This window comes from Tachypleus tridentatus, chromosome 12, assembly GCF_004210375.1.
Source record: "Tachypleus tridentatus isolate NWPU-2018 chromosome 12, ASM421037v1, whole genome shotgun sequence".
In the NCBI taxonomy this organism is placed as follows: Eukaryota; Metazoa; Arthropoda; class Merostomata; order Xiphosura; family Limulidae; genus Tachypleus; species Tachypleus tridentatus.
In genome coordinates, this window is record NC_134836.1 from 15,818,976 (window position 1) to 15,844,039 (window position 25,064).

General features: G+C 33.7%; 1 protein-coding gene across 2 annotated transcripts in view; it reads right to left on the bottom strand.

The window, feature by feature from the left end:
* Nucleotides 1-24,431, bottom strand: part of LOC143234966 (uncharacterized) — a 297,649-nt gene extending 273,218 nt beyond the window's left edge. Inside the window, exon 1 of one of the 2 annotated variants that reach the window (XM_076472659.1) lies at nt 24,212-24,431. In XM_076472659.1, the coding sequence (XP_076328774.1) occupies nt 24,212-24,254 (43 nt within the window). In that variant the 5' untranslated portion in view covers nt 24,255-24,431. The remainder of the gene's footprint in view (nt 1-24,211) is intronic. The other variant, XM_076472658.1, reaches the window with a different exon arrangement.
* Between the last annotated feature and the right edge of the window lie 633 nt (nt 24,432-25,064).

A 25,064-nucleotide genomic window follows, 5' to 3' on the forward strand; every position in this document is an offset into this window, starting at 1 on the left:
CCTCGGATTACGAGTCGACTGCCTTAACCACTTGCTCGTGCCGAGCCCTTTCAAGCAGAACATGAAGCCTTTTCTTTAAAATTGCTATACAAGTAGAGTAGTTAGCTCCCATTGCAACTCCTATTACTTGTTTAAAAAAACTGGTTACTGAAAAATATATAATAATTATAAATACAGAAACTTGACATATCTTTTATGTTTTTGAAGCAAAATTTTAATTTTCTTTCCAGTTCTGTAAAAGGATAATAGAATTGATCTATTACTGAATTTAAAACAAAAATTAAATCTTCTGAATGGAATTGTGGTGTACAATGTGATGAAATCAAATGTTTAAATATTATTTATTTGTTCACCTTCTTTTAGATATTTTAAAATAAGTTGACTAATTTTTTTATCCAAATAGTATGTTTTTATTATTAACACTAACATTTTTTTATTTTATCATGTAAATCCTGATTTACTTAATTTATTATATTCAAACATTAATATATTCAAACATCTAATACCGCCCTCTAATTTCGACACACAGTTACACAACCCCTTTCAAACATGTGGTCAGCTTCCGGTCAGTTACCTCTTTCTTTGTGAACCTGACGATATGACCGAAGAAGGTTGAAACGTTGTTCGCTCTTCTATGTAAAATATTTTCTCAACCCAAACGAGCCGTTTTTGCATAAAAATGTAAGTGTAAAACAAATACAAACCAAACTCTAAACATTACAGAATACACTAATTACATCTAAAACCACTTCGTCAAAGTTCATGCACAATTACTCAAATACACAAACAATACTAAATAGACTTCTACATAGTACAATAAAATATTTTGATAAAAATTGGCGAAAAATGAGTTGTAATGTGAACTAGACAGATATTGCATGTATGATGAAGAGAGACCTAAACACCTCTCCCCGTTAAATTTGTAAATCGGATCATTAAGATAAAATTATTTAAAATAATAATAATAATAGCAATAATTAAATAGAACTAAAATAAAACAGACCACCTACGTTCTAGACTTATTAAAATAATAATAATAAAAAAAAAAAAAATATGAAAGAACAATATAAATTGATATTGCCCTGAAAAGGACCAGACTAAAGTTCATACTATTCCAGCCATTCAGTATCTACTCGTAATATATTAATCAGGCCACTCCAACAAAGTTATGGAAGGAGGAAGAGGTCTAGTGACCTGACCCTCCTGGGTATACAAATATATATACCCAAACACCAGAGAGAGAGAGAGAGAACCAACAATGGCCCGCCATGGCCAGGTGGGTTAAGGCATTCGACTGGTAATCTAAAGGTCGCGGATTCGAATCCCTGTTGCACCAAACATGCTCGCCCTTTCAGCCGTGGGGTCGTTATAATGTTACGGTCAATCCCACTGTTCGTTGGTAAAATAGTAGCCCAAGAGTTGGCAGTGGGTGGTGATGACTAGCTGCCTTCCCTCTAGTCGTACACTGCAATTTTTAGGGACGGATAGCGCCGATAGTCCTCGTGTATCCTTGCGTGAAACTAAATAAAACAAACCAACAAAACAAATAACCAGCAATTGCTAACAGTCCACTGTACAAGTAACATGCACGTGCATTCCCAGACTGTAATATAAACCTCTATTTAATGATATTAATATAACATTTTTTAAAATACTTTTTAGGTATCATTCACAGAGACTGTGCGTTTTTAATCTGATAAGTTAACGACTTTCAGAAAAAACAAAACAGATTTTATTGTTTGTTTGTTTTTTCACTTACGAGAAGAATCATCACCTTTTATGATTTACGTTTTGATTAAATTGAAACTTCTACTACTTTGACCAGTTGAAATGAATACGCAAAACATAACTTTTGGATTTATTTGTTAGCTGCTTTCATGTTGTGTTAATTAGAAGTTCGTTTCTATTATAAAAAGACAAGAAAGAAGCTTTAGGAGAAATAAGTACACCATTAAGTATTGATGTTTTCTCATCTCTTCAATATTGCTCCCCACTGCGAACTTACACTACTAAAACTGGGTTTCTATACTTGTGGTGAGAAGAGCACAGATAATCCACTGTGTAGCTTTGTGCTTAATTACAAACAAACATTTCTCTTCAATATTACAAGCAGCTGCGTTAGACAGCAAATTCTCCTGTAGGTGTTCTAATTATTCCCCATTACGCCCGAAAAAAGAACATTCACGTATTAAAAGCCATAGGGATGACAGGGTCTTCGCAATGAAGCTATGCAAAATATCAGTATTTGGACATGACTCTGAACAAAGAAAAATGTTCACTATGTCACGCAAAGATTGCTTTCTGGGTCCTCTACTGGAACTCAAGAAACCTTATCGTTTCTGGAATGTTGCTGCAGTTTTGTTTCACTAATAGGTAAAAATTTTAAAAGTTTATTGAACGTTTCACAGTTAATCAATTTTCCATACTGGCAAAACTGACTACTTGCTGGTAATTTCAACTAGTCATACTATATAGTTGTGAAAAAAATAGAAACATATTATCAATGAATTAATGCAAATATTACGGATTTACTAATTGCTGGAATCTTTTTAATGTTTTTTTTTTCCTTTCTTTGCTAATGTTCTTTGAAAATCCTTGAAGTCCTTAAAGTACAAATACGTCTGAACGAGTCAATTATAAAATAAATGTATCAATATGATACTATACAATTTAAACATCTTAAAATAAAATCACGATACAAATATTAAATAATTAATACTGAGAGAGAATGTATCAATAACACACTAGTTTGATATGTTATTACGTATTCAATAACGTAACTACGCTTTACAAGAATCGAAAGTTATTGAGACACCTTTTCGCACAGTGAATTATATGTCAATTTTAATTCGTTTGTTGAAATGGTAAAAAAGTGCTACTGTTTTTTGTTGTTAATTTAAACTACAGTAAGAAGTTTATGTATAATTACTGCTTTCACAAACTTTGATAATATCTGATATTTACATCTCTTTGTCTACATGGTTTGGAAATAAATAAGTATAATTTATTAGAAAGTAAAAGTACGACTTTTTCCCTTTTTTTTGCGAAACAACAATTGTCTGTTTGGGTTTCAATACCAGATTCAAACCGCCGTGGTCCCCCAGTGGCACAGCGGTATAGTTTCGATACCCGTGGTGGGCAGAGCACAGATAGCCCATTGTGTAACTTGTGCTTAATTCTAAACAAACAAACCGCCATGATACAGACCTAACCACCCCACTGCCACATCAATTTCAAGCCGTCAAGTTAACCGGTATAGCTCTCCCGTTTGTTTAAGATTTAATTAACTAATTTACTTATATGGCTCATATAATATGTGAGGCTACTTCTAATATGCATAAATTAGGTAAGAAAGTAGAATTTTGTTTCATAATTTCGCGAAAAGCTACACAAGCGCCATCTTGTGAGAAAAATGTACTAATCATGCACTCCATATTCTAGGTTGTTTTGTTGGTCAAAATGCATACTATTAATGAAGCCTTATACAAATTTAATACACTACCCATACCGAATGGTCGAACAACACAGTGTAATTTTTTATATTTCTTTTTTCTAAGTTTTTCTAAAAAATTTTAGAATTTGGATTGTTTTCTACGAATTATAATAACATTCAACAATAAAAAAATTTTAAATGTCCTATTCATACGCTATTTCACCATTCAGTTTTATTTATTGTTCAGCACAAAACAACATAATAGGGTATACGTACTTTTCCCATCACAAACATCGAAACCTGACTTTTAATCTAATACGCCCTCAGTTTTACCATTAAGTCAACGAAGTATCAATAACTATCAATAGTAAAACGTGAGACTGAATGGTCCGAAAACAACTGCAAAGTGATTCGTTGATAGTTTAAGATAATTGTGAAGAGCAGAAACAACTTGATGCAGCGTATTGGCCACTGATGATGACGTGTGAAATAGAAACGGAGGAGAAAGCCATCATTTAAATCAAGAAAACTAGACTTTGGACATAACTGAACTTTCCAAATTACTCACTGTCTAGGTCTCATCAAGGACAACTCTTTGTATGCACGTTTAACAAGCTATGAAAGCAGCCTCAACGAAACATAAAGTTGTACTATCATCTAGTGACAGATATTAAAATAGCATAATACAACACATTTATAGGAAGTTTTAATATTCCGTTACCAATTGTTCATTGTTGATTCTTTGCTTATTCCCATTAACCAAATATGAACAGAAAACCTGCTGTTTTTGTAAATATAAGTACTTAGGTTAAATTTATTCGAACGAATAATAACTATTGTCTTGGTTATGAACCTATATAATCATCCATAGCGTCTTATTAAGTAAAGGATCACTGATACTTATACTACATTAAAATCAAAATTTCAGTGACTAAATTTTGTTCAAAATTAAATATAGCACTGCCTCATGAAAATAATAATAACTATCAGTAGTGAATAAATTGAGATTATGTGAAGAATATGTCGTTCTTTTAAATTTACAGCTCTTTTTGAAATGTGTCCATTCTTAAGATATCTGTGGTATGTCCATGTTAAATTGTTGCCAATTCTTAATGTCATTATACAAAAAATATGTGAGATTAAGTAGCATAGTGTTAACTTTCTCCAATTTACATGCTATTTAATTTCACTCATTTTTAATAAAAATTACTATATATATATATATATATTTTACATGCACACACCTCGTAATGACAGCATAATTAGAATAAAAATATTGCCAACTTATGTTCACGCGTGGAATAAATTATTTTAATTCTAGTGAAAAAGCTTTACTTTATGTGATGAAATACTTATAACAAAACTGCATAAAACCGGTTTCGTTGGAGAAGAGAAATAAATCAAGTGTCTCGCAGAACAAGTACTTTCTGTCTGGCTTTCATGTTTGTTTCAACATACATGTCTTTACATATCTGAGTAATCAACAGAAACAAAATGGCGGGACTTGAATGTCTGTCTAGCAAAAAAATTCCGCTGAGTACGAAAAATAAGATTATTAAAAATATCACTTTAGTATTTTTGCCATTAACTTGCAAATAAAATCTATGTCATTATTTCTGCAGAAAAAAAGCAATTACATAAAAAGGTAAAAGAACATCTAATTTCCTCATAATTTATCATAATATCAAATCAACCGTTTTTAACAGAAAACATGAAACGCCTTCATACAGTAAGTCAAAAGTTAAGAAAACTATCACAGCATAATGAGTCAAAATGATACAGTAGTTTGGATGTAAGAGGTGCATTTGATCTATTTAAAAAATATTTCCATACGTATATCTTGGTTTTAGTTTTGTCAGATATTCGATAATGCATAAAATAAGCTTTATGTTATCTAATAATACGTCTGAGGTCACAAAGGTAACTCTAATTAACTTTATTATTACATATTTATGTATTCTTAATTGACAGATTTAATGACATTTTCACATATAATACATTAAAAAATCATATCTACATGAAACTCTTATAGTGTACGTTTTCATTTTACCAAAGCCACATCGGGCTATCTGCTAGAAACTCTTATAGTAGGTGATCGTAAGAATGCTGATGGCACTTTTACAGAGTTTGAGAATTCTGGTTTGGCTTCCAAATTTCTTCAGTATTTGAACAGAAGACACAGAAATATAAAATTTACAGTGGTACACCAGAAAGACAATAAACTTTCTTTTTATGGATACTTCAGTTCGTGATAATGGTTACTTAAAGTGTGAAATGTCCCATAAAAACACTTTTAAAAGACTTGTATTTTCACTTTGCAAGCTTCACATCTAACTCAAGGAAAACTTGGTTAAACTATTATTTAATCGTGCTAACAAAATGTAAGAATGACTTTCACATGTTTTTCTTATTGATGGAATACTTTGTAACCAGTTAAACAGACAATATGTTAGCACACAAGATATATTTATAGTATCGAAGTATTTGCAAGTATCAGTTTACCCTATATAGATAAATATCCTTTAACTGTTAAAAGTCAATTAAAGAATATTGTTACAAGGATGTATCTTCAAGTACAGCTGATATGTGTATTTCAACCTGTCACCTACGATCTTTTTTATAAGATGCGTTATAATTATTATTTGTAGTTCATAAATTTACCGAGCCTTGCAGTTAGCAAGGCTACGTAGATCGTAATAAAGTAACACGGATAACGCAGTGAAAAATCCCCCATTATATCTTATATATTTGAACATACACTAAGTGAATGTGACATCGTCGTCCTATCTAAGTTATTTAAAGTCATAGCACGAGCCAACGATACACGAAGCCATCATATAAACGTTTGATCATTCACAAGCTGCAGCCTGAAATCACCGTTACAGAAATTGATAGTAAAGTGCTTATAATTTTATAAAAATAAAACGATTTTTTAAAATCATCTTATTTGGTGTGCAATTCTTTTTCTTGTTTTTTGTACATAACAGTATTCTCTCTAGTAACAAAATATATATGCACACCATTTTGTTCCTCTCGATCCTCTTGACTTGAAATTAGTATTACAAATATTTTCTTTTCTGTGTATTTCAGTAATATACTATTCGAATACATTTTATGGCTGGTCATGTAAAGATTCATATACTACCACATCTCGAGTCATTACGCTCATAAAATAAACTGCAAGGTCTTTCTTGCTGATATTCGCCTAGGATCTGTTTCAGACTTGTGATAATTCTTAGTATCGCTATCTTTCTTAACATTTTCCAATGACAAATACAAGTAACCGTTGGCCTAAATTTAACGAGGTCATGATCATTGAGAAATCCTCTGAACTAATTATGTTTTTAACATGCACAAGATTTTGAGTCCTTTTTACTTCAACTACGGTGAAAAAAAATCTTTAATATATATATATAATTATATTTTTGTTGTTGCTTTACATAAACATAAACTGACGAACACTAAGGTTAGTTTCCACATACCTAAACACTAGGATATTTTAAGCTACAAACGAAAAGTCACAACACGTCAATATGACTTTATATGAGCTAATGAAAACAGACAAAACACCACCATAAAAGTACAAAATAGGAATTGAAAACTGCGAATAAACTACGCAAAACATAATAATAACATATACATTGCTCTGACCGAACTATTCACAAATATAAGGTTTTTATAACAATTTCTTTCCTGATATTATATAATGACTCTTCCCTTGAGTAGATTCCAACAGTGTTCATTTCGATTTCTCTATTTTTCATGTAAAAGCTCCAATACAGGATTTGGTTTCTTGTTATGCGCAAACCTACACCATTTAAAATACTGGTTTTCCAAACTTCCAGCAGTCTAAAATCTTCCCTCCCTAAAAATCGCCTAAATGACGGAGATTTAACACCTTACACATACTTCGACAGCGCTAAACGTCCCAGTTTTGTAGGAACAGTCCCCTTTTCTCTACTATATATACAAAAAGTGAATGGTATCATTTTACGTGTGTGATGACAGATGACTACATTACCAGATATAGAGGAACATACACAGATGAATACATTACCAGATATACAGGAACAGAAACATATGAATACATTACCAGATATACAGGAACAGACACAGATGAATACATTACCAGATATACAGGAATAGACACAGATGACTACATTACCAGATATAGAGGAACATACACAGATGATTACACTACCAGATATACAGAAACAGTAACAGATGAATACATTACCAGATATACAGGAATAGACACAGATGAATACATTACCAGATATACAGGAACAGACACAGATGAATACATTACCAGATATACAGGAATAGACACAGATGAATACATTACCAGATATACAGGAACAGACACAGATGACTACATTACCAGATATACAGGAACAGATACAGATGAATACATTACCAGACATACAGGAACAGACACAGATGGCTACATTACCAGATATACAGGAACAAACACAGATGATTACATTACTTACTTTCATGGTGTGTCTCTGCTCTGCTATTTATTTATTAACTTTTCGATCTGGTAACGAATCAATGAAACGAGACTTTCTAATACAAACATTTACACGAATAAATCCGATAAGTGAGAAGTGACTCAAAGACTAGGATTTGAACGCAGGTCCTTTAGCTAAAAGAACCACTTCTCAACCACTAAGTCCCCTGATGGGACAGTGGTACGTTTTTGAATTTACAACGCTAATATCCGTGGTCAATTCCCTGTGATAGGTACAGCAGATATTTTAATGTAGCTTTGCTCTTGTACAAACAAACAACACATTTACCACTGAACTGCCCAAGCCTATAAGCATTGTTCTAACTTTCCACCCATATTATTATAATAATAATAACAACAAAAATAAATAGTAAGTCTGTCGGAAAATTTCATTATATTGCTGGATGGTGGTACATCAAACCATTGAATGCCTGACCACAATAACATACATAGAATGGTGATAATATTCAATCTAAAAAAAATTATATGTTGTGGTAGACAGGAATGACTTTTACTCTTTAAAGAGCTTAGAGGTATACCAATGGTTCTATTCACCAGATTTCTTGGTTCAAGTCCTTTAAAAAAGTCATTGTCACTCACTTAAAAACTTGTATCAGAAAGTATCCTTGTAAGGTATGCATCACATATTCCAGGAGTGTTCAGACATTAAAAGCAGGGTATATATATATACCGCGTCACACGGAACTACACAGTAAGTGAATTAATAATTTACGAGACCCTTTCATCCTTTTTATTAGTTATGGTTTTGTGCGCCAGCAAAACAAAGCGTGAGGTGCGCGAATATCGGTTTTGATTTTATTACTCATCGGAATCTCTACCAGCCTGCCTTCATACTGAAATTATTTTAGGCAGGATTAGACTAAATTAATTTACGAGGCCTTGGGCGTAGCAAATATATCAATCGAAAATGTCTGAATTCCCAAGTCTAAAACTATAATCATATCTCAAATCGCTCAAGAAATAACAGAGTTATGAACTCAAAGTTTGTACTTGAAAAAAAAAAGAAAAAATTGAGCCGTTGTACAAGCCGCTATGCCGCGGCTAAACACTCGAAATTCCTAGTATCAACGTATGAAATGAATCATTTAAACAGCATATAATTTTTCATTTTATTACGAAACTATTAAAAAAACTTTCACTTAGCCAAAAAGTTATTACATTTATGCTTTTTCTTGGCAACAGAAGATATTATGGCATAAGAATTCCATTTCACAAGATCCAGTCTAAGTGTTAAATACCACAAACAACACCGTCTTAATAACTATTTACTTGAAAATATGATATAAATTTACGTAACATGGAATCAGACTACATGAACAAATTACTGGAAGTGTCGAATAAGGCTTCGCGATTAGTATTGTTAAGAAGGTAACGTAAGTTCCGGATGTAAACAAGTTTCCAACTGCAGAGAGTAGCAACTCCTAACTCAATTTTCGAATGTCATTGTTAAAACCCTGTCATCAAAATCCTTCTGAAATACATTTTTTTCAATTTTAAAGCTAAAACATATGTCATTGCAATTCCTTTCGAAACAATCCCATACTTATACCGATTTTTTTTAGGTTAAAACTTGTTAATTTTTTTCCTTTTCTTATTTTCAGATTTTACAATGCTAAAGCTATATTTATATTATTTAGGTTATTATATGGAAAACTAACTATATTATGTTGTATGTATCTTACAGTTTATGATTTTTAACTACCAAAAACGTTTTCACGTCTCCCACTGGCTTATTGGAAACAATTTAGGACACAATATTAAAATATTACAATTACATAAAGGATGTGATTTAGTATTCTCAGCCCGAAAAGCACATGAGATAAGTGGTCAGGCTAGAGACGTCTAACGTTAAGGCACAATTGTCCTTAAGGTCAAACAAGAATATATGTGTGGTTCTTGTTACATCGATTTTCAAAACAGGTTAAGTCAGCAGGAAAAAATATTTTCTTTTATTAAGTCAAAAAGTCTTAATATAAAGTTATAAAAAACCCTATAAGCATTTACACATGAAGAAGAAACCTCCACCTTTCGAAAGTGCTAAGGTTATAGGCTTTCGTTTATTTTATAAAAATGTTTTATGAAGTGATAAATTCATATTATATATTACTATTAATATTAAACTAGCCTGGGAAGGAAACAGAATATTATTTACAATTAGTTATGATACATTAACATTTACAACACTACTGAAAATGAACTGCAAGTATTTATTTATTTAGTTATTAATCAAATGAAAATATAAATTGGTACATAAGCCAAATGTACTTGCAATATAAATAATAAAATGATATGTAAATAAAATGAAACAACTTATTTTTCTTTATCAATACAACAAAATAATACTGATAACTTAAGGTTGCGCAACACAAATGTTAATATAAACAAGGTAGCATGGATGGTGAACTAATAAAACAAACTTTACCATCTGTGGATTTTTCCTCGCAATTTTTCCGCCATATTACAAACGGGTAATAAGAGTCAGTAATAACACACACACGTGTCATAAATTGGATACGTATCGACATTTATTTAACTTCTAAATCTAAATTGTCATTTAACTCAGTTTCAGATTATTAGATATTACGATACGATACAAAAAAAAAAAGAAGGAACAAAAAAGAGATGACAGAACGGTTTTTTTACAAGACATTCTGTCTTAGGATCAAGTAAAGATAAAGTGTAACGAAGTTATAATGTTCTTGAAATAAAAATAGTTAAGACGACAGCATAGGAACACGGGCAAGAACCAGTCTCAAAAAAAATGAGGATAAAACGACAATGGATTGACAGCTAAGATTTGATATTCCAAATGCAAGCAAAACCAGAAAGTGGAAGCAACCCGGAGTTGTATAAAATGAGACGTTCGATATAAAACCAGGGTTCAAAAGACGAGGCACCATAGACCTACAGGCCATAAGCCTGTATATGTGTTCGAGGAAAAAAATCACAAATAAAGATCAATAAGTATAGTTTTAAACGAAAGTTTCAACGTGTTATAATCAATAAATATTAAGTAAATTAAAATACAGAAACAAGGAAAAAAGTTGCGATTCCTAAAAAATAAGTGAAGTTACAAGTAGAGAGCATGTATCTCACATTTTGACAATGTAAACTGTATAGAATGAAAACTGGGGTCAACTCATGATGTTCAAAAATTACGTTGGTTCAAGAAGTCTTGGTAGAAGATGATAAAAACCGTATAACCCGAGCGCTTTCGAAAATTGGACCTTTCTTCTTCAGGAACAAACTGAGGGCAACAATTTTCTCAGGAGGGAAAACTTTGTAGATTTTTATTTTAGTCTAGTAGTAATTTATACAGTGCAAGAATCTGCGACTATTTGTGAAGTTAGTTTAGATTTAAATTTAATTCTACCTATTCTACTCTTCCTGACAGTACGAAACAAAAGCCTAGGAAAATAGATTTCCATGAATTATCGTTAAATTTATATAAAATAATTTATGTTATGATAATCTACCACAGTTTTTTAATAAAAGGTAAATAGCACTTAGTCTTTTAGAATAATTTTAATGCATTAACACAACCTGCTTTATTTCATTTTTCTGTATTTCTCGTTTTTAGGATTCATGCGTTGCTCCCTAAAGCAGTAATACACATGAAAGTACGTTAATAAGTCGTTGAGTGACAGACGGTTTACGTCATTGAAGTTCACATTCCAGCCGTGAACCTACAATCAAACAACGCTAAATGTAGATATCACACGTGCTACGTATTCAGTGAGCATGTCTGGCCAACTTTTAAAAACAGTATGGTGTCACTCCTTTTGTCTCAGAATCTGCATGCAAATTTACAAAACAGATTAGAGAGAAGGCAAACAGTCAACAGCGTCCACCGCTAGCTCATTACTTTATCTAATCACATATTGAGATTTCATCGTCATTTTGATGTCGTACCCACAACACCAAAATGCGATTTCTTTTAAATTTCGCGCAAAGCTACACGACGGCTAGCCGTTTCTGGTTTAACAGTGAGAGACTAGAGGGAAGGTAACAAGTCATCACCATCCACCGCCAACTGTTGGGCTACTCTTTTACTAGTGAATAATAGGATTGAGCTCACACATAACGCTCTCACGGCTGAAAGGAAAAGCATATTTAGTGGGACTGGGATTCCAACCCGCAGATGCGCGTTGAACACCTTAACCACCTCGACATGCCAGGCCCAAACTGCAGAGCACGTTTTTGTTGCAGTGAGTAACAAACCGTGAACTCCCGGATTCACATTACAACTACGCTAACCACTTATCCACGTCATCAATATGAAGAACGTCAAGGAACATGGAAATGATAAAATCATTAATTTTTTTATCATTTTTCATATACATAGACAGAATTTATCATCGCACTGGTTCAGCTCCTCAAACCGCCATACATTCACATCCGTGTTCATGTAATTATAATTTTTATTTTTCCTTTGTAAAACCCTCTAAATGGAATATATTAATTACCTTATTTAAAATCTAAACCGTTTCTCTGTACTTCCCTCCCTGCTTCTTTCGTCCAAACTTGTAAATATATTACGTTAGTCAGCATCCTTGTTGAGTTGCTACACCCACCTATCTTACGAAATAAACCCACCAGTTTTATTGTATAAATTGTAAAACACATCTGCCGTGCGGCCCGGCATGGCCAGGTGGATTAAGGCGTCCGACTCGTAATGTGAGAGTCGCGGGTTCGAATCCCCGTCACAACAAAACTGCTCGCCCTTTCAGCCGTGGGGACGTTATAATATTACGGTCAATTCCACTATTCGTTGGTAAGAGTAGCCCAAGAGTTGGCGGTGGGTGGTGATGACTAGCTGCCTTCCCTCTAGTCTTACACTGCTAAATTAGAGACGGCTAGCGTAAATTACCCATGTGTAGCTTTACGCGAAATTCAAAAACAAACAAACATCTGCCATGAATCATATGATAACTTTATTAATTAAAAGTGATTCAAATCCCTTTATACATTTCATTCTAAAGGTCATAAAACTTGCAGAAAAGAATAACTGTGTACCTGATTTTAACATAGTTCTGCAAAGTAAAAATAATAATAACCAGATATATTTAATTAGTTAACTCCTTTGTGTGTCACCTAACTAAACATACTTATCACCAGCGATGTGAACACATATACTGGAATGTAAGTAACATGGTATAACTATTTTAAAAATTAAAATAATATTTTTATATCATCACATAAATAATATATAATTAGTACTTCTTTATACATCGAATTTTAATTTAGGATAACCATTCACGAAGATAAAGACAATTTATATATTGGTCATTTCTACATAAAATGCTAATGTGTTTTATGAATATCTAGCGTACCATAGTACAATTTATTACTCATTTATGCCTTATAATTTCTTCGTAGATACTCTTACTGACAGATTAATAAGTTAGTCACTGGAATAAATATAGTTTATAGGTAGGTGGCTGAGGGTATCCGTTAGGGATGCTATAGAGGACATTACATACTAACTGCATACCCTGCTTTATGAAACGTAAAAACTGTTTAATTTAATTAAGTAATTGTTGTCAAAAGCAAAAAGTATATCACAAAAAGTGGAAATATGCCCCATATCAGTGTGTGTTTTTGTTTGTTTTTTTTCAAGCAAAAATCCTGAAACATGATACACAATATACACCGTCGGGAATTTTCCAGTTACAGTTAAAAAATTACGGTAATTGAGTCAGTTAGTTTCTGAATGGCATAAAACACACACATGATGGATCATCTTTCTAATAAGACCGAAGCCTCAAAATGAATTCACGATTACTCTTACAGATCAACTAAATTCATTCATACGACACTAACTGATTAATCTATTATTCATAAATAGTTCGTGATTAATCTTACAGATGTATTAATAAATTGCTGTCGCTTTCAGTTCAACGGAATAGAAGAACACAGTTTTATTTCTTGCAACAAAAATGTAGATGTTTGAAAGCACAATCAATATGGTTCAACTGTATGACACTGATGAGTATTTTACAATAGTTAAGGTCAGTGACAAACTGTATCGTGATAATAAATAAAAAGGTTCAGCCGAAGCCTTTTCAATGCGCTATCAAATCGTCTGAATAAAATCAAAGTTGTACTAGAAAATATATTAAAATGTCATTGTGACAGAATTAACTTTTTCCACATAAAAAAATAACGGTATTTCCTGATTTGTTTTTATCCAACAAGCACATGAACCTATTTAATACTTCCATATGTCCTAATTCTATTAAACTTGGAATATCCTCAAGCTAGTGAAGGCAAATTTCTCGGATTATCTTTAATTTAAATAAGTGGCGTAAACAAGAGGTTACAAAGTCCAAGTTCTAAGACTTACAAGCGAAAGGATTTCTTCTAACTTTCATAACCGCAAATGGCACAAATAGGGCAAATCAAAGCATTCTCTGATTGGTATTTAATATATACATAACAAATGTTTCAACATATATATAAAAGTTAAAATATTAAATTTGTACACTAGAAGACCAAAATATTTCAGGTATTGACACCCATAATTTTCAGCTACTAACCAGATAGAAATAAGCTAGCAACACTCCCCGCCACAAGGGCACTACTCAACTCTTGTGAACCTGGTACTGATTGAGTTACTTTATAATAAGTTCGAAACTGATTTAGTTTCGAGGCTAGTACGCTAAGACTTTGGTGAGATAATATCGTCAAATAAATACATTGTCTACATTGTTCATGTGTCCAAGCAACTGTGCCATTGTTATGGGAGAAGTTTAAATATTCCGCTAATGATTCTTAGGGAAACGTATATCCAATTCGCAATACCCACCTCTTTTTAGTGTGATGGCTTTGCATAACAGTAAAACATCTACATGTCTTTTGTTAAGTCTGATAATAACTTAAGAAGAATTTGGAACATACTGAATTAGGTAAATCACTTGAAATAAACAAGTGAGACAAGACCATTACGTACAAATAAATGATGAATTTCCATCATATGCATTTTAGATCGCATAACTGAGTTCAATAACATTATTTTCTGCCTTAATTTCTTTAAGCTGTTTTATAAATTGTGTGTTTACACCTCCTAGCCTCCCCTCTCCACAAAACCATCATTAAGTAGTATGATATACATTTTACATTAAGTTAACTAATATAACTCCGGAAACAATACAAAAAAAAAACAGTTAAAATACTTCATTCAGCCGAAAAATGTATCCGTATAACGATGCATTTAAACATGCTTTAAGCAGTTTATATTTTGGGTAAAAATAATAATGGCAGAATATATTTTTAATTCCTGAATCATAGCTTTGCGGCTGCTCCTTGACTCTCAGTACCTAAATGGAGCACCAAAGACTTTTGTATTCCTAGATTTGAAAACAAGTACGTTATATATTCGTAAGGTATGTCTTTTTTTTATCGTTATTCCATTTTTACATTAAAACGTCCCTTGGAAGGGCAGCGTTAAATCTTCAGATTTACAATGCTAACACTAGGTGTTCCATTCCCCTTGGTGAGCACGGCAGATAGCCCTGTGTGGCTTTGCTGTTAGAAAAACATCAACATACATACACACGCACGCACATTTTACATCAGAAATACATCCACATGCGAATAGTTGGTTGGTTGTTTCTAAAAACTCGCACGAATTTATATAAAAACTACCTACACTTACCAACTTAACTTAAAACTAATAGACTAGAGAGAAGGGAGGTAATCAATAGGTTTGGGATTTAACAATCACTCTTACTTAAACGCATCAACGACCCCAAAATGCGAAGCATGTTTTTACGATAACAGATCGCAAACCATAAACCTTCGGATTCACAGTCCAGTAGGTTAACAAGCAGCTCTCACCTGGCCCATCAATTAGTATATTTAAAATTTTAAGACTTTATAATCGTGGTTACCTTGAAGTAAACAACAGAAAAATATTTAAAAAAAAACTAACCAGCACATCTTTTGTAACGACTACTATAGAGATAATTTTGGTCTTTGATTTGAGAAAAAAAAATTCTACATTTAAATACTTTAGTTAACACATTTATATAAGATGCATAATTTGGGTAAACCTAATCTGTGAAATTCCACTTCTAATAATGGTTTTGAGTAACCCTGATCAGTGACCTTGAGGAGCTGCAACCCACACACAACGAATCTGGTTTATTTCGGTTCAAGGCCAACACTGAATTATTAAAAGCGAAAGCATTTTTCTAGAGCAGCCTTTTTTTTTATCAAATACTCTGTTATCAACAAATTTGTTTTCGATTGGTTAAAAATATTAGCAATAAAATAGAAACAGAGTTATCACCGTAACGATCTTTTCTTGTGATTAGTTTCTCACTGTATAATACATTTAATTTACTGTGGCGTAACTCGTATATTTGACCAAAATGTAACAAAAACTAATCTGTCTTAGACCAACAAATTTACTAACAGAATATTTATTAACAGTTCTCTACATTAGTGATTCACAATTTGTTTTCCCAGTGATTCAGCGGTAAGTATACGTGCTTACAACAATAAAAATCGAGCTTCGACACTTGTGGTTAAAATTCTGTAAGTAAACTCACCATAGATAATTATAGCATAATTGTGTGTGTTTTTTCATATAGCCACATCGGGCTATCTGCTAAGTTCACCAAGGAGTATAACATAGTTATAGAAATTATAATAATAATGTCAGGCAATGCAAACAAGCAAAAAAATGACGGTTCTGTAGTAGTATATCTTTCGACGTTACCCTTTAAAAACAAATAAGAATTAAGGATATTGCCTTGTTAATAACATGTGCAAACTGCTATCATCAGTGTAGTTTTTAGACAAAATAATAATTATTAACATAAGCTCTAAATTCTCAACCGCTCACATTAATCATTTGATTTGAGAGTTCAGGACAGTTGATGTCAATATACGTGAATTATTTCTTCTAATAAACAACCATGGAATTTTTATGTTGAATTTCAGATATGAAATTCTTTTAAAAAACACAAAAACGTGGATTTTAAAATAAAACATGTAAATAAACGTACAAACAACATGGCAGAATGAATACATTACTTAAAAATAAATAAGCATATTAATAGCAGACAGAATATTACAATATCGGAATAACATGAGAGATGACAAGATTTTATTCAATTTCCACCGCAAACAAACTGTGTGTGTCTTTTTACAGCAACGCGACAGTAGACTATCTGCTATGTCTATTGCGGGAAATCGAAACTCGTATTTCCGGTTGTAAGTCCGTAGACTTACCGCTGTCTCACCGGAGGATCTGACAAAGACCTGGCATTGTTATTTTATAAATCAACCATTATAAACAAATTCATGACACAAGTAATATCAGTCATTCCTCCTTCCTCTATAAGATATCAATGCGCTAATATAAAAAAAAAATAAGAGAAAAAGTGCCAACTTAGTAAATAACTTTGGTAATTAAGATACAATCACTTTCTTATATCCAATAATGTTAAATTTATTTTTAAAACTTTTATAACACTTTCCGAACTAGCTGAATTTCTTAATGTATTTGCTCTATGCTTTTGCCTTCAGTATTAATTTATGCCAAAAGTGGTAGTTTTTTCAATGTACCGTACTCGTATGCCAGAAACTTCCTTTGTGGGCTCTAATATAATTTACATTTATTTAAATTCTTTTTCTAGCATCCCTAACGATAACCTATGTTTATGTAACGCATTAGATGGCAAATCATTTCCTATGAATTGTTAACAGGTAAAACGGATAATGACCTAATACGGGTTTTCAGTAACAATAGCGTGTAATATTGTAAACCAATATGTTCTGAGACGCATTTTAATTTCAAGTGGATTTCTCGTCATGAAGAATATGTAATATCATACCCACTTCCAAATAACTGCAAGAAATATGGTGCCTAGTTATAAGGACATTTCGTATTTACCAGGAGCGTAGATCCCCCCTTCATTTTCGGTGGGGGTATGGAGCATAATGTCATCCCCCCCTACAGTTTAGTCTGATGAATTGTTTTATTGCATCACAGGCCAACAAATTGTGTGTTTCTTCTTGTTATTCTCGTGTTCTTACCAATCGAATTACATAATTAGGCCTAGATGTAGGCTATTTCAGTAGCCGAAATGTACATCTTTAATATAGGCGTGCTTCTAAGCTTTTCGATCTAAGCGATACTTCGTAAGTATCAGTCAGTAGGCCTAAGTATACATGCAAGGCTTGCAAGCACTATCACAGAACCTACCTTCGTCTTGTACGTAGTGTAAGATTAAGTAAAATTTTCATCACAACAGATTGAACAGAGCATGAAATTCGAAAATATTACTCCCAAGCGTAAACTCCTGTGATCTAGATCTGGCAGGCCATTTGTAGCTTGTAGCTGCATCAATCTTTTGTGTATATTGTGAGGTTTTCCCACGCCATCTGTTCTTATGCATGTCAAGCCGGTTTTATTGTCGAACGCCTTACTCTCCTTAGCTGTCGAAGTCGCTGACCAACGTTTAGTATACAGTTAACGACAGGTTCGGGCCACTCGGATCTAGACGCGCCCTATATCACCCCCCTCCGCTCACTTTAGTCTGAGCCTCGATTTTACAACAGGGCTCATTAGACCTGTGTTTGTGGCCCTCATTAATCCACGATATTTCAGATTATCACCGCCCTCTAATAAAGTGCTGATGCTTTATGGTAAAAGAACAATATATTCTCTTTTCATAGATAGTAAAAATATTGTATTTTCTTGTATAATTCGAAAACAAAAGGAGCGATTTCATTGGCCTGAATCCTCTACCCGAATTGTATTTCTAGCTTTTGTTTAGGTGTTTTTATTTAATAGACGTGCTTATAGACATTATATCACAACGTGTTTGCCTTTTGAGAGTTTTAACAGGAATATAATATATTTGTGATTATTTAAGTATTTTTCGAGAAACTTGCAATTACTTGTGTTGTAGGTAGCACACATTATTGTCCCAGCGATGCCCAGGCGGTCAGTCGGCTCGGTAGTCACTGTGAGGTTCGCACGTTTGACTTAAATACATTGTACAGTTCAGTCCTACTTCCATTTTGTTCTATCTTCGTTCGTTGTACGTTAGAGTTTTTCAAAAAAGACTGTATTTTAGCCTATTGAGTCATCTGGGAAACAAATTCCAATTATGACAAGCAAGCGTCTGAAACTCTCCGATATCAGACAGTTCTGCAAGCCAATTACTAGTACTACAAGTGACAATGTAAATGCAGATAATCCAACAACCTCAAGCAAAGGGATAGAAACTTGCCATACAGAGGAAATACCATGTTCATCAGAGGACGAGTCTGAAAATGCTTGTGCAACTATTGCACATCATAAACCACCAGATAGTTGCGAAACAAGTTTGTGCAGTAATGAAAAATCTGACACTCCACAGATACAATGTAGAAAACCATATCATCCAGACGCACAACTAATACCACGATGGAAAGCAAAATCTCAAAATAACAACTTCCAGGGCAAGTGGTTTGATGAGTTCCCATGGCTGTACTTCGACAATCAGACTCAAAATTTCATATGCTTACATTGTCCCAAGGCGCAAAATAGTGGCCTTTTACAGGGAAATTGGAGAGGCCAGTGGAGTATACCTTCATATCCACCGATTTTTGCCACTGGAAAAAGCCAAAACAGAAATTCAACGAACACCAACCTTCCTCTCAGCACAGATTCGCTGTATCTCCAGAAGGTTCACTTGATGTAACTCCAGTGACTGTCCAGCTGCCTGATGGAAAAAAGAAGCAGCAGGAATAATGCAAAAGAAGTCTAGCCAAAATAGTTTACGTTTCTTACTGCGTCAACGTTTAGCATTACGTGGACATACTGATACGAAGGGGAACTTCCTGCAGTTAATGAAGCTTCTTGAAGAGGAAGATCCTGAGTTGACGGCCTAGTTGTCAAAGAAAATCACATTCACATCACCCCAGGCTCAGAATGAAATAATGGAGATGTCCTGGCATCAAATACTGAGAAACATAGCACACGAAGTGCAGCAAATTAAAATTATTGGGTTAATGGTTGATGGCACTCAAGATGTTACAGGTGCCGAACAGGAATCAATATGTGTACGATATGCAGATGAGAACTTTGACGTCCATGAGACATTTCTTGGTTTGTACAGTGTTTCTAATACAACTGGTGAAACAATATTCTCGACTGTACTTGATGTACTGACTAGACCCAATTTACCACTGTCAGGAATAAGAGCACAAACTTATGATGGAGCCGCTAACATAAGTGGTGCGTACAGTAGATGCAAGGCAAAAATAAAAGAGAAGCAACCGTATGCTTTGTTTTTTCAATGCAGAGCACACAAGGCTAATTTAATAATGCAACATGCATTAAAGCTTGTGAATGTGTTCGAGATTATATCCAGTGGGAACACGAACTTGGTGTCTTGCTTCAGAAGTCCGGCAAATACAAGACAATCTTTGAAAATATTGTATCGTCACACAGCCACAACGGTCCAGTTAAATACATCCGCCCACTTTGCCAAACATGCTGGTTGTGTCGCCTATCTGCAATTACATGTGCTAATGATCACTACAGTGACATTATTGATTCTTTGTCTGAATTAGCAAATGAAAAATCAGATGTACCAGAGAAAGCACGAGGTCTGCTGGACAGATTTGACAAAAGAAAGATAGTTTTAGAATTGTTGATGGCTCAGCATCCATTAGCTGCATTAGAGGGACTAAACCGTGCATTCCAAGCAAAATCAGCGACAGTATCTGGCATCATTGAAGCATCTGCAATGATAATTGACCAATTGTGGGTATTGCAAACAGAGGAAAATTACAAGATATTAGATGAAGATGAAAAAAAGATAACTTCCCTAAATCTGGTGCCTATTGAACTACCACACATTCGCAGACCCCCAGAAGGATCACAGGTGATGGCTCAGCACAACATTCTGCAACAGCGAGAGGTTACTACAGAAGACAATATTTTGAATTTGTGGACACAATCATAGAACATTTGACCACTAGATTCAATGCAGACAACAATGACTTGAGGCAATATCTGGCACTTGAAAACATGATCACATCTGGCAAGATTGACAACTTGGTTATCAACTACTATCCAGAAATCTCTGCACAACGCCTCGAGTATCAGTTGCCCATGATCAAAGGAACAATAAAAGCAGTATCTCTGAAAGGTGCGAAGGATGCTTACTGTAAAATGCATGAAACAAGCCAGCAAATATTTAGTGAAGTGTTTCTTCTCATAAAAATTTTGCTTGTATGTCTAGTATCCAGCTGCGAATGTGAACGCAGCTTTTCTGCAGTAAGACGATTGAAGACGTGGTTAAGGTCAACTATGTCTTAGTGCCACCTCAATTATGTGGAAGTTTGTCACACTCACAAATATGAGATCGACAAGATAAATATAGAAGAGCTTATGAAAGAATTCATAAACAGATCATCACAAAGGAGGTCTACGTTTGGGAACATGTAGACTAGAGGACTAAATGAATCTTACTTCAATGAAAAGTATGAATGATTATGTGCTACATAGTATTGATGTGTAATTTTCAAGAGTTCGCAAAGACATTTTAATTATTTTTATCAAACAACATGAACAATTTTTCAGTAGATATGAACTTATCAAGTGTAATTACTAATTTTATTATTATTTGAAAACATAATTCATGCAATGAAAGTTAGTAGTAACCTTGTCAAGTATAATGGCCATCTTTTATACTGTGCAGTGTGCAGGAATAAATTCACGTGGCAGTTAATTTGTGACACATTTGTCTTTATTCTTTTAACATTTTGAAAACTGTTCACGACATCTCACTTATACAAACCTACATGGGAACCTTGAAGTATCGTGGCAACAAGATTACTCTGTGACTGCATGTTTACAACTTTCAGGTTCACGTAATTAGAGATTACCAATTTGCAAATTGAACAGTCCACATAAGTGGTTGCAAAAATCATCTCCCCATCGGGTGTAAAAAATCTACGCCCCTGGTAAGCTAATCAAGTGCTTCTTGTTCAAAAAACGGATAAACATAGGTATAAAAACTACATTAATGCTATTAGTATTAATAACAGAGGAATTAATGACGAACAACAGTGGAGACCATACCCCTGAAGCTCAGAAGAGGGTCCCAAACTGCTGATTCTGTGAAATATTTCCAGCCATGCAGGATTGACACATAATTACACTATAGGGGAGGATCTCTAGCTGAACCGAGGAATCCACACTAGGCCAATCTTCTTTGCTCCCTCTCCCCCAGGTCTTCTATGAAATAATACTCCTGATTATTATTTTCTATAATAAAACAACATCCGAATATAAAAACATAGTTAATATTTTGTATTTAAGTTTTCGAAATTGCATGACAAACACAATGAAAGATGTTAATATTCAATACATGCACAATTCTGTATAAAAACCATCGACACCAAAGCTAGTACACAGATATCGTTTTACGAGTGACTGTTGAAATGCGATATACCTGCTGAGAGTGACTGGTTTTAAATGTACGAAATCAACGCCACTTCACTCTTGATGCAAGAGGACAAGATATCTCATTTCATATGAACACAAGAGGAATGCCAAATTTTCAGTTAATACGCAAAAATATGTTAACACTTATTAATATACAAGTCACAATGAACGTAAAAGACCAGAAATAATTCCGAAAAATAGTTACAATTAAAACCCAATTAGAGTCAGAGAAACATGTTTGGTGAGTTAAACAAAGCTTTCTAGTAGACTTACTTTTCTTTATTTAAAATAATTAATTGGTATTTCAACTCCTTGGAATGTTTGGGATTTGAATTGCTCACCAGTGAAGCTAAATTCGTTCTAGTTTTCAGTTTATGAAGGCGAAAATCTCAATCCAAAATCCCACGAAAATTACGATGGTGGGCGATAATGTTAATCACTACAAGACCTGGTTGTATAAAGTCATCCTTTACGGTGCTTTAAAAAGTCATTTTTTTTACCGTGTTTGCATAAAACCATCTCTACGATGGCTGTATAAAGGCATTATTTACGGTGACTGTATAGTCATTCTCTGTAGTGATTGTTATAAAGTCATTATTTACGGTGGCTGCATACTCATTCTCTGCGGTGATTGTTATAAAGTCATTCTTTACCAGGGCTGTATAAAACCATCTCTACGGTGGCTGTATAAAGATATTCTTTGCAGTGGCTGTATAAAGGCTATTCTCTAGTGTAGCTGTATAAAATTATTATCTGCAGTTTTCACTGACAATAAAGATAGCCTAATAACAAAACAAGGCTTACTCGCTACTATCAATTAGGCCTAGCTAAGTGATGCACCGACCTGAACATTAACATTCCTACTATTTTATTCAAGGGGATCATACATAATTCCCTGAACTTATAATCTTCGTGACTGAAAATTATTGAAAGGAAAATTGTTTAGGCGGTAAAGTGCGGTTTTTCAGGAAAAAAGACTGAGCCCTTTATCGGAATATTTGTTGTTGTTGTTCTAAATTTCATACAGGAAAACATGACACCCTCCGTAGCCCACCCAATCTCTCTAATTCGGTCTCATTGACTTGCAAACTAGGTGTTAATTTATACGTAATTTAAAAGTACTGAAATGACAAAAGTTTACGTACTAAAGTTACAAATTTGTAACTTCTTAAATTAACTTATATTTTAAGCTGTTACACAACTAAATTGCAGGAATCGAGAATTTGCACTAATAAAACTCTCCCGTTGGCCCAGTAGCACGTCAAAGAGCTCATAGCGCTAAAATTCAGATTTCGAAACTTGTGGTAGACACGGGAGGTAGCCCACTCCATAGGTTTGCTATTAACAATAAATAAAAATTTATTGGTACATATACCTTACGCTAATTTTAAACAAAAACTTATAACACGTGTCGAAAGTTAAAACTAAAAAGTCATAACCGTATCAGTATACCGAGAAGTGTTTCAAAACACTAACTGTCAGAACTTGAAGTTATAACTTGTTAGAATTATAAATATAAAAATTATGTAAGGTAGTTAGCTTTTCATTAGGGCTGAGATTCACAAAGGTTTTAATAATTTCGCTTTCCGTACGTTATACATAGTTGTATAAAAATATTTCTTGGGGTTTAACTTATTTACTCGTGAATGACTAAAAAGCAAACAACAGATTCTTCGGTAAGGAAACGAGCGACAAGAGCAACAACAATGTCGGGGAATCTTGACCAGTCGCAAAGCCTCGGTCGCTTGGACGCATCGTAAAATATCTTACACTAAGCCTAACCTACCTAAAACGGCTTGAAGAACTTGATCTTCCTCAACGTTATTCATCTCGGTAAGACACCCCTTTTCAGCTCATTCTTAACTCTAGAAATCTGTCCAATGAATGAAGTCGTAAACAACTTATAAAGTTTATTTTGTAAGTATCAGACAACACTTCCAACAACTACGTGCTCTCAACCAATGCAGCTTTTCGTACGCCACAACCACCTGACGAAGCAAACTAGGTTTTAGTCACGTGACTGAAAATACTTTTTGCAGTTTCTTGTTGCAAGTGCGAACAGGCTAATCGCGAAAATCATCACAGCAGCATCATTGAATGAATCTTCTAATATTTATGTATAGGTATATATTCGTTATGTGCAGATACGTATTTACGAGTCTTTGTTTCGAAACGTGTAACAAAACCCAACCACAGAAACATACAATATACATGTACTGTTAGCAGACATCGGATGTATACATTTATTTTATAGATATGTATAATAAAATGCAAGTTAGTGTTTCTCTTTCAGCTGTAACCGGTTTAGTAGCTTCCAAGACTCCCAGCATTGTACAGTTTCTCCAAGAAAACGATTTGAAAACCAGAAAGTTTTCAGCCATTTCCGTTCATCGTTATGTATACATCCACCTTACGTGTAAACTTCAGTGAAATATTTTGCACGTACCTTAGTCTTAATACACTTAAACCATAAGTTAACTTTTATAATGGAACCAAGAAGACAATATTATTAAAGGTTGGTTAACTTCAGGTTCAGTGGCTGATATTCAGTTAGTTCATTAGTCTTCAGTGGACTATCAGTGGTTACTGTTCAGTTAGTTCAGTGAACTATCAGTGGCTACTGTTCGGTAAGTTCAGTG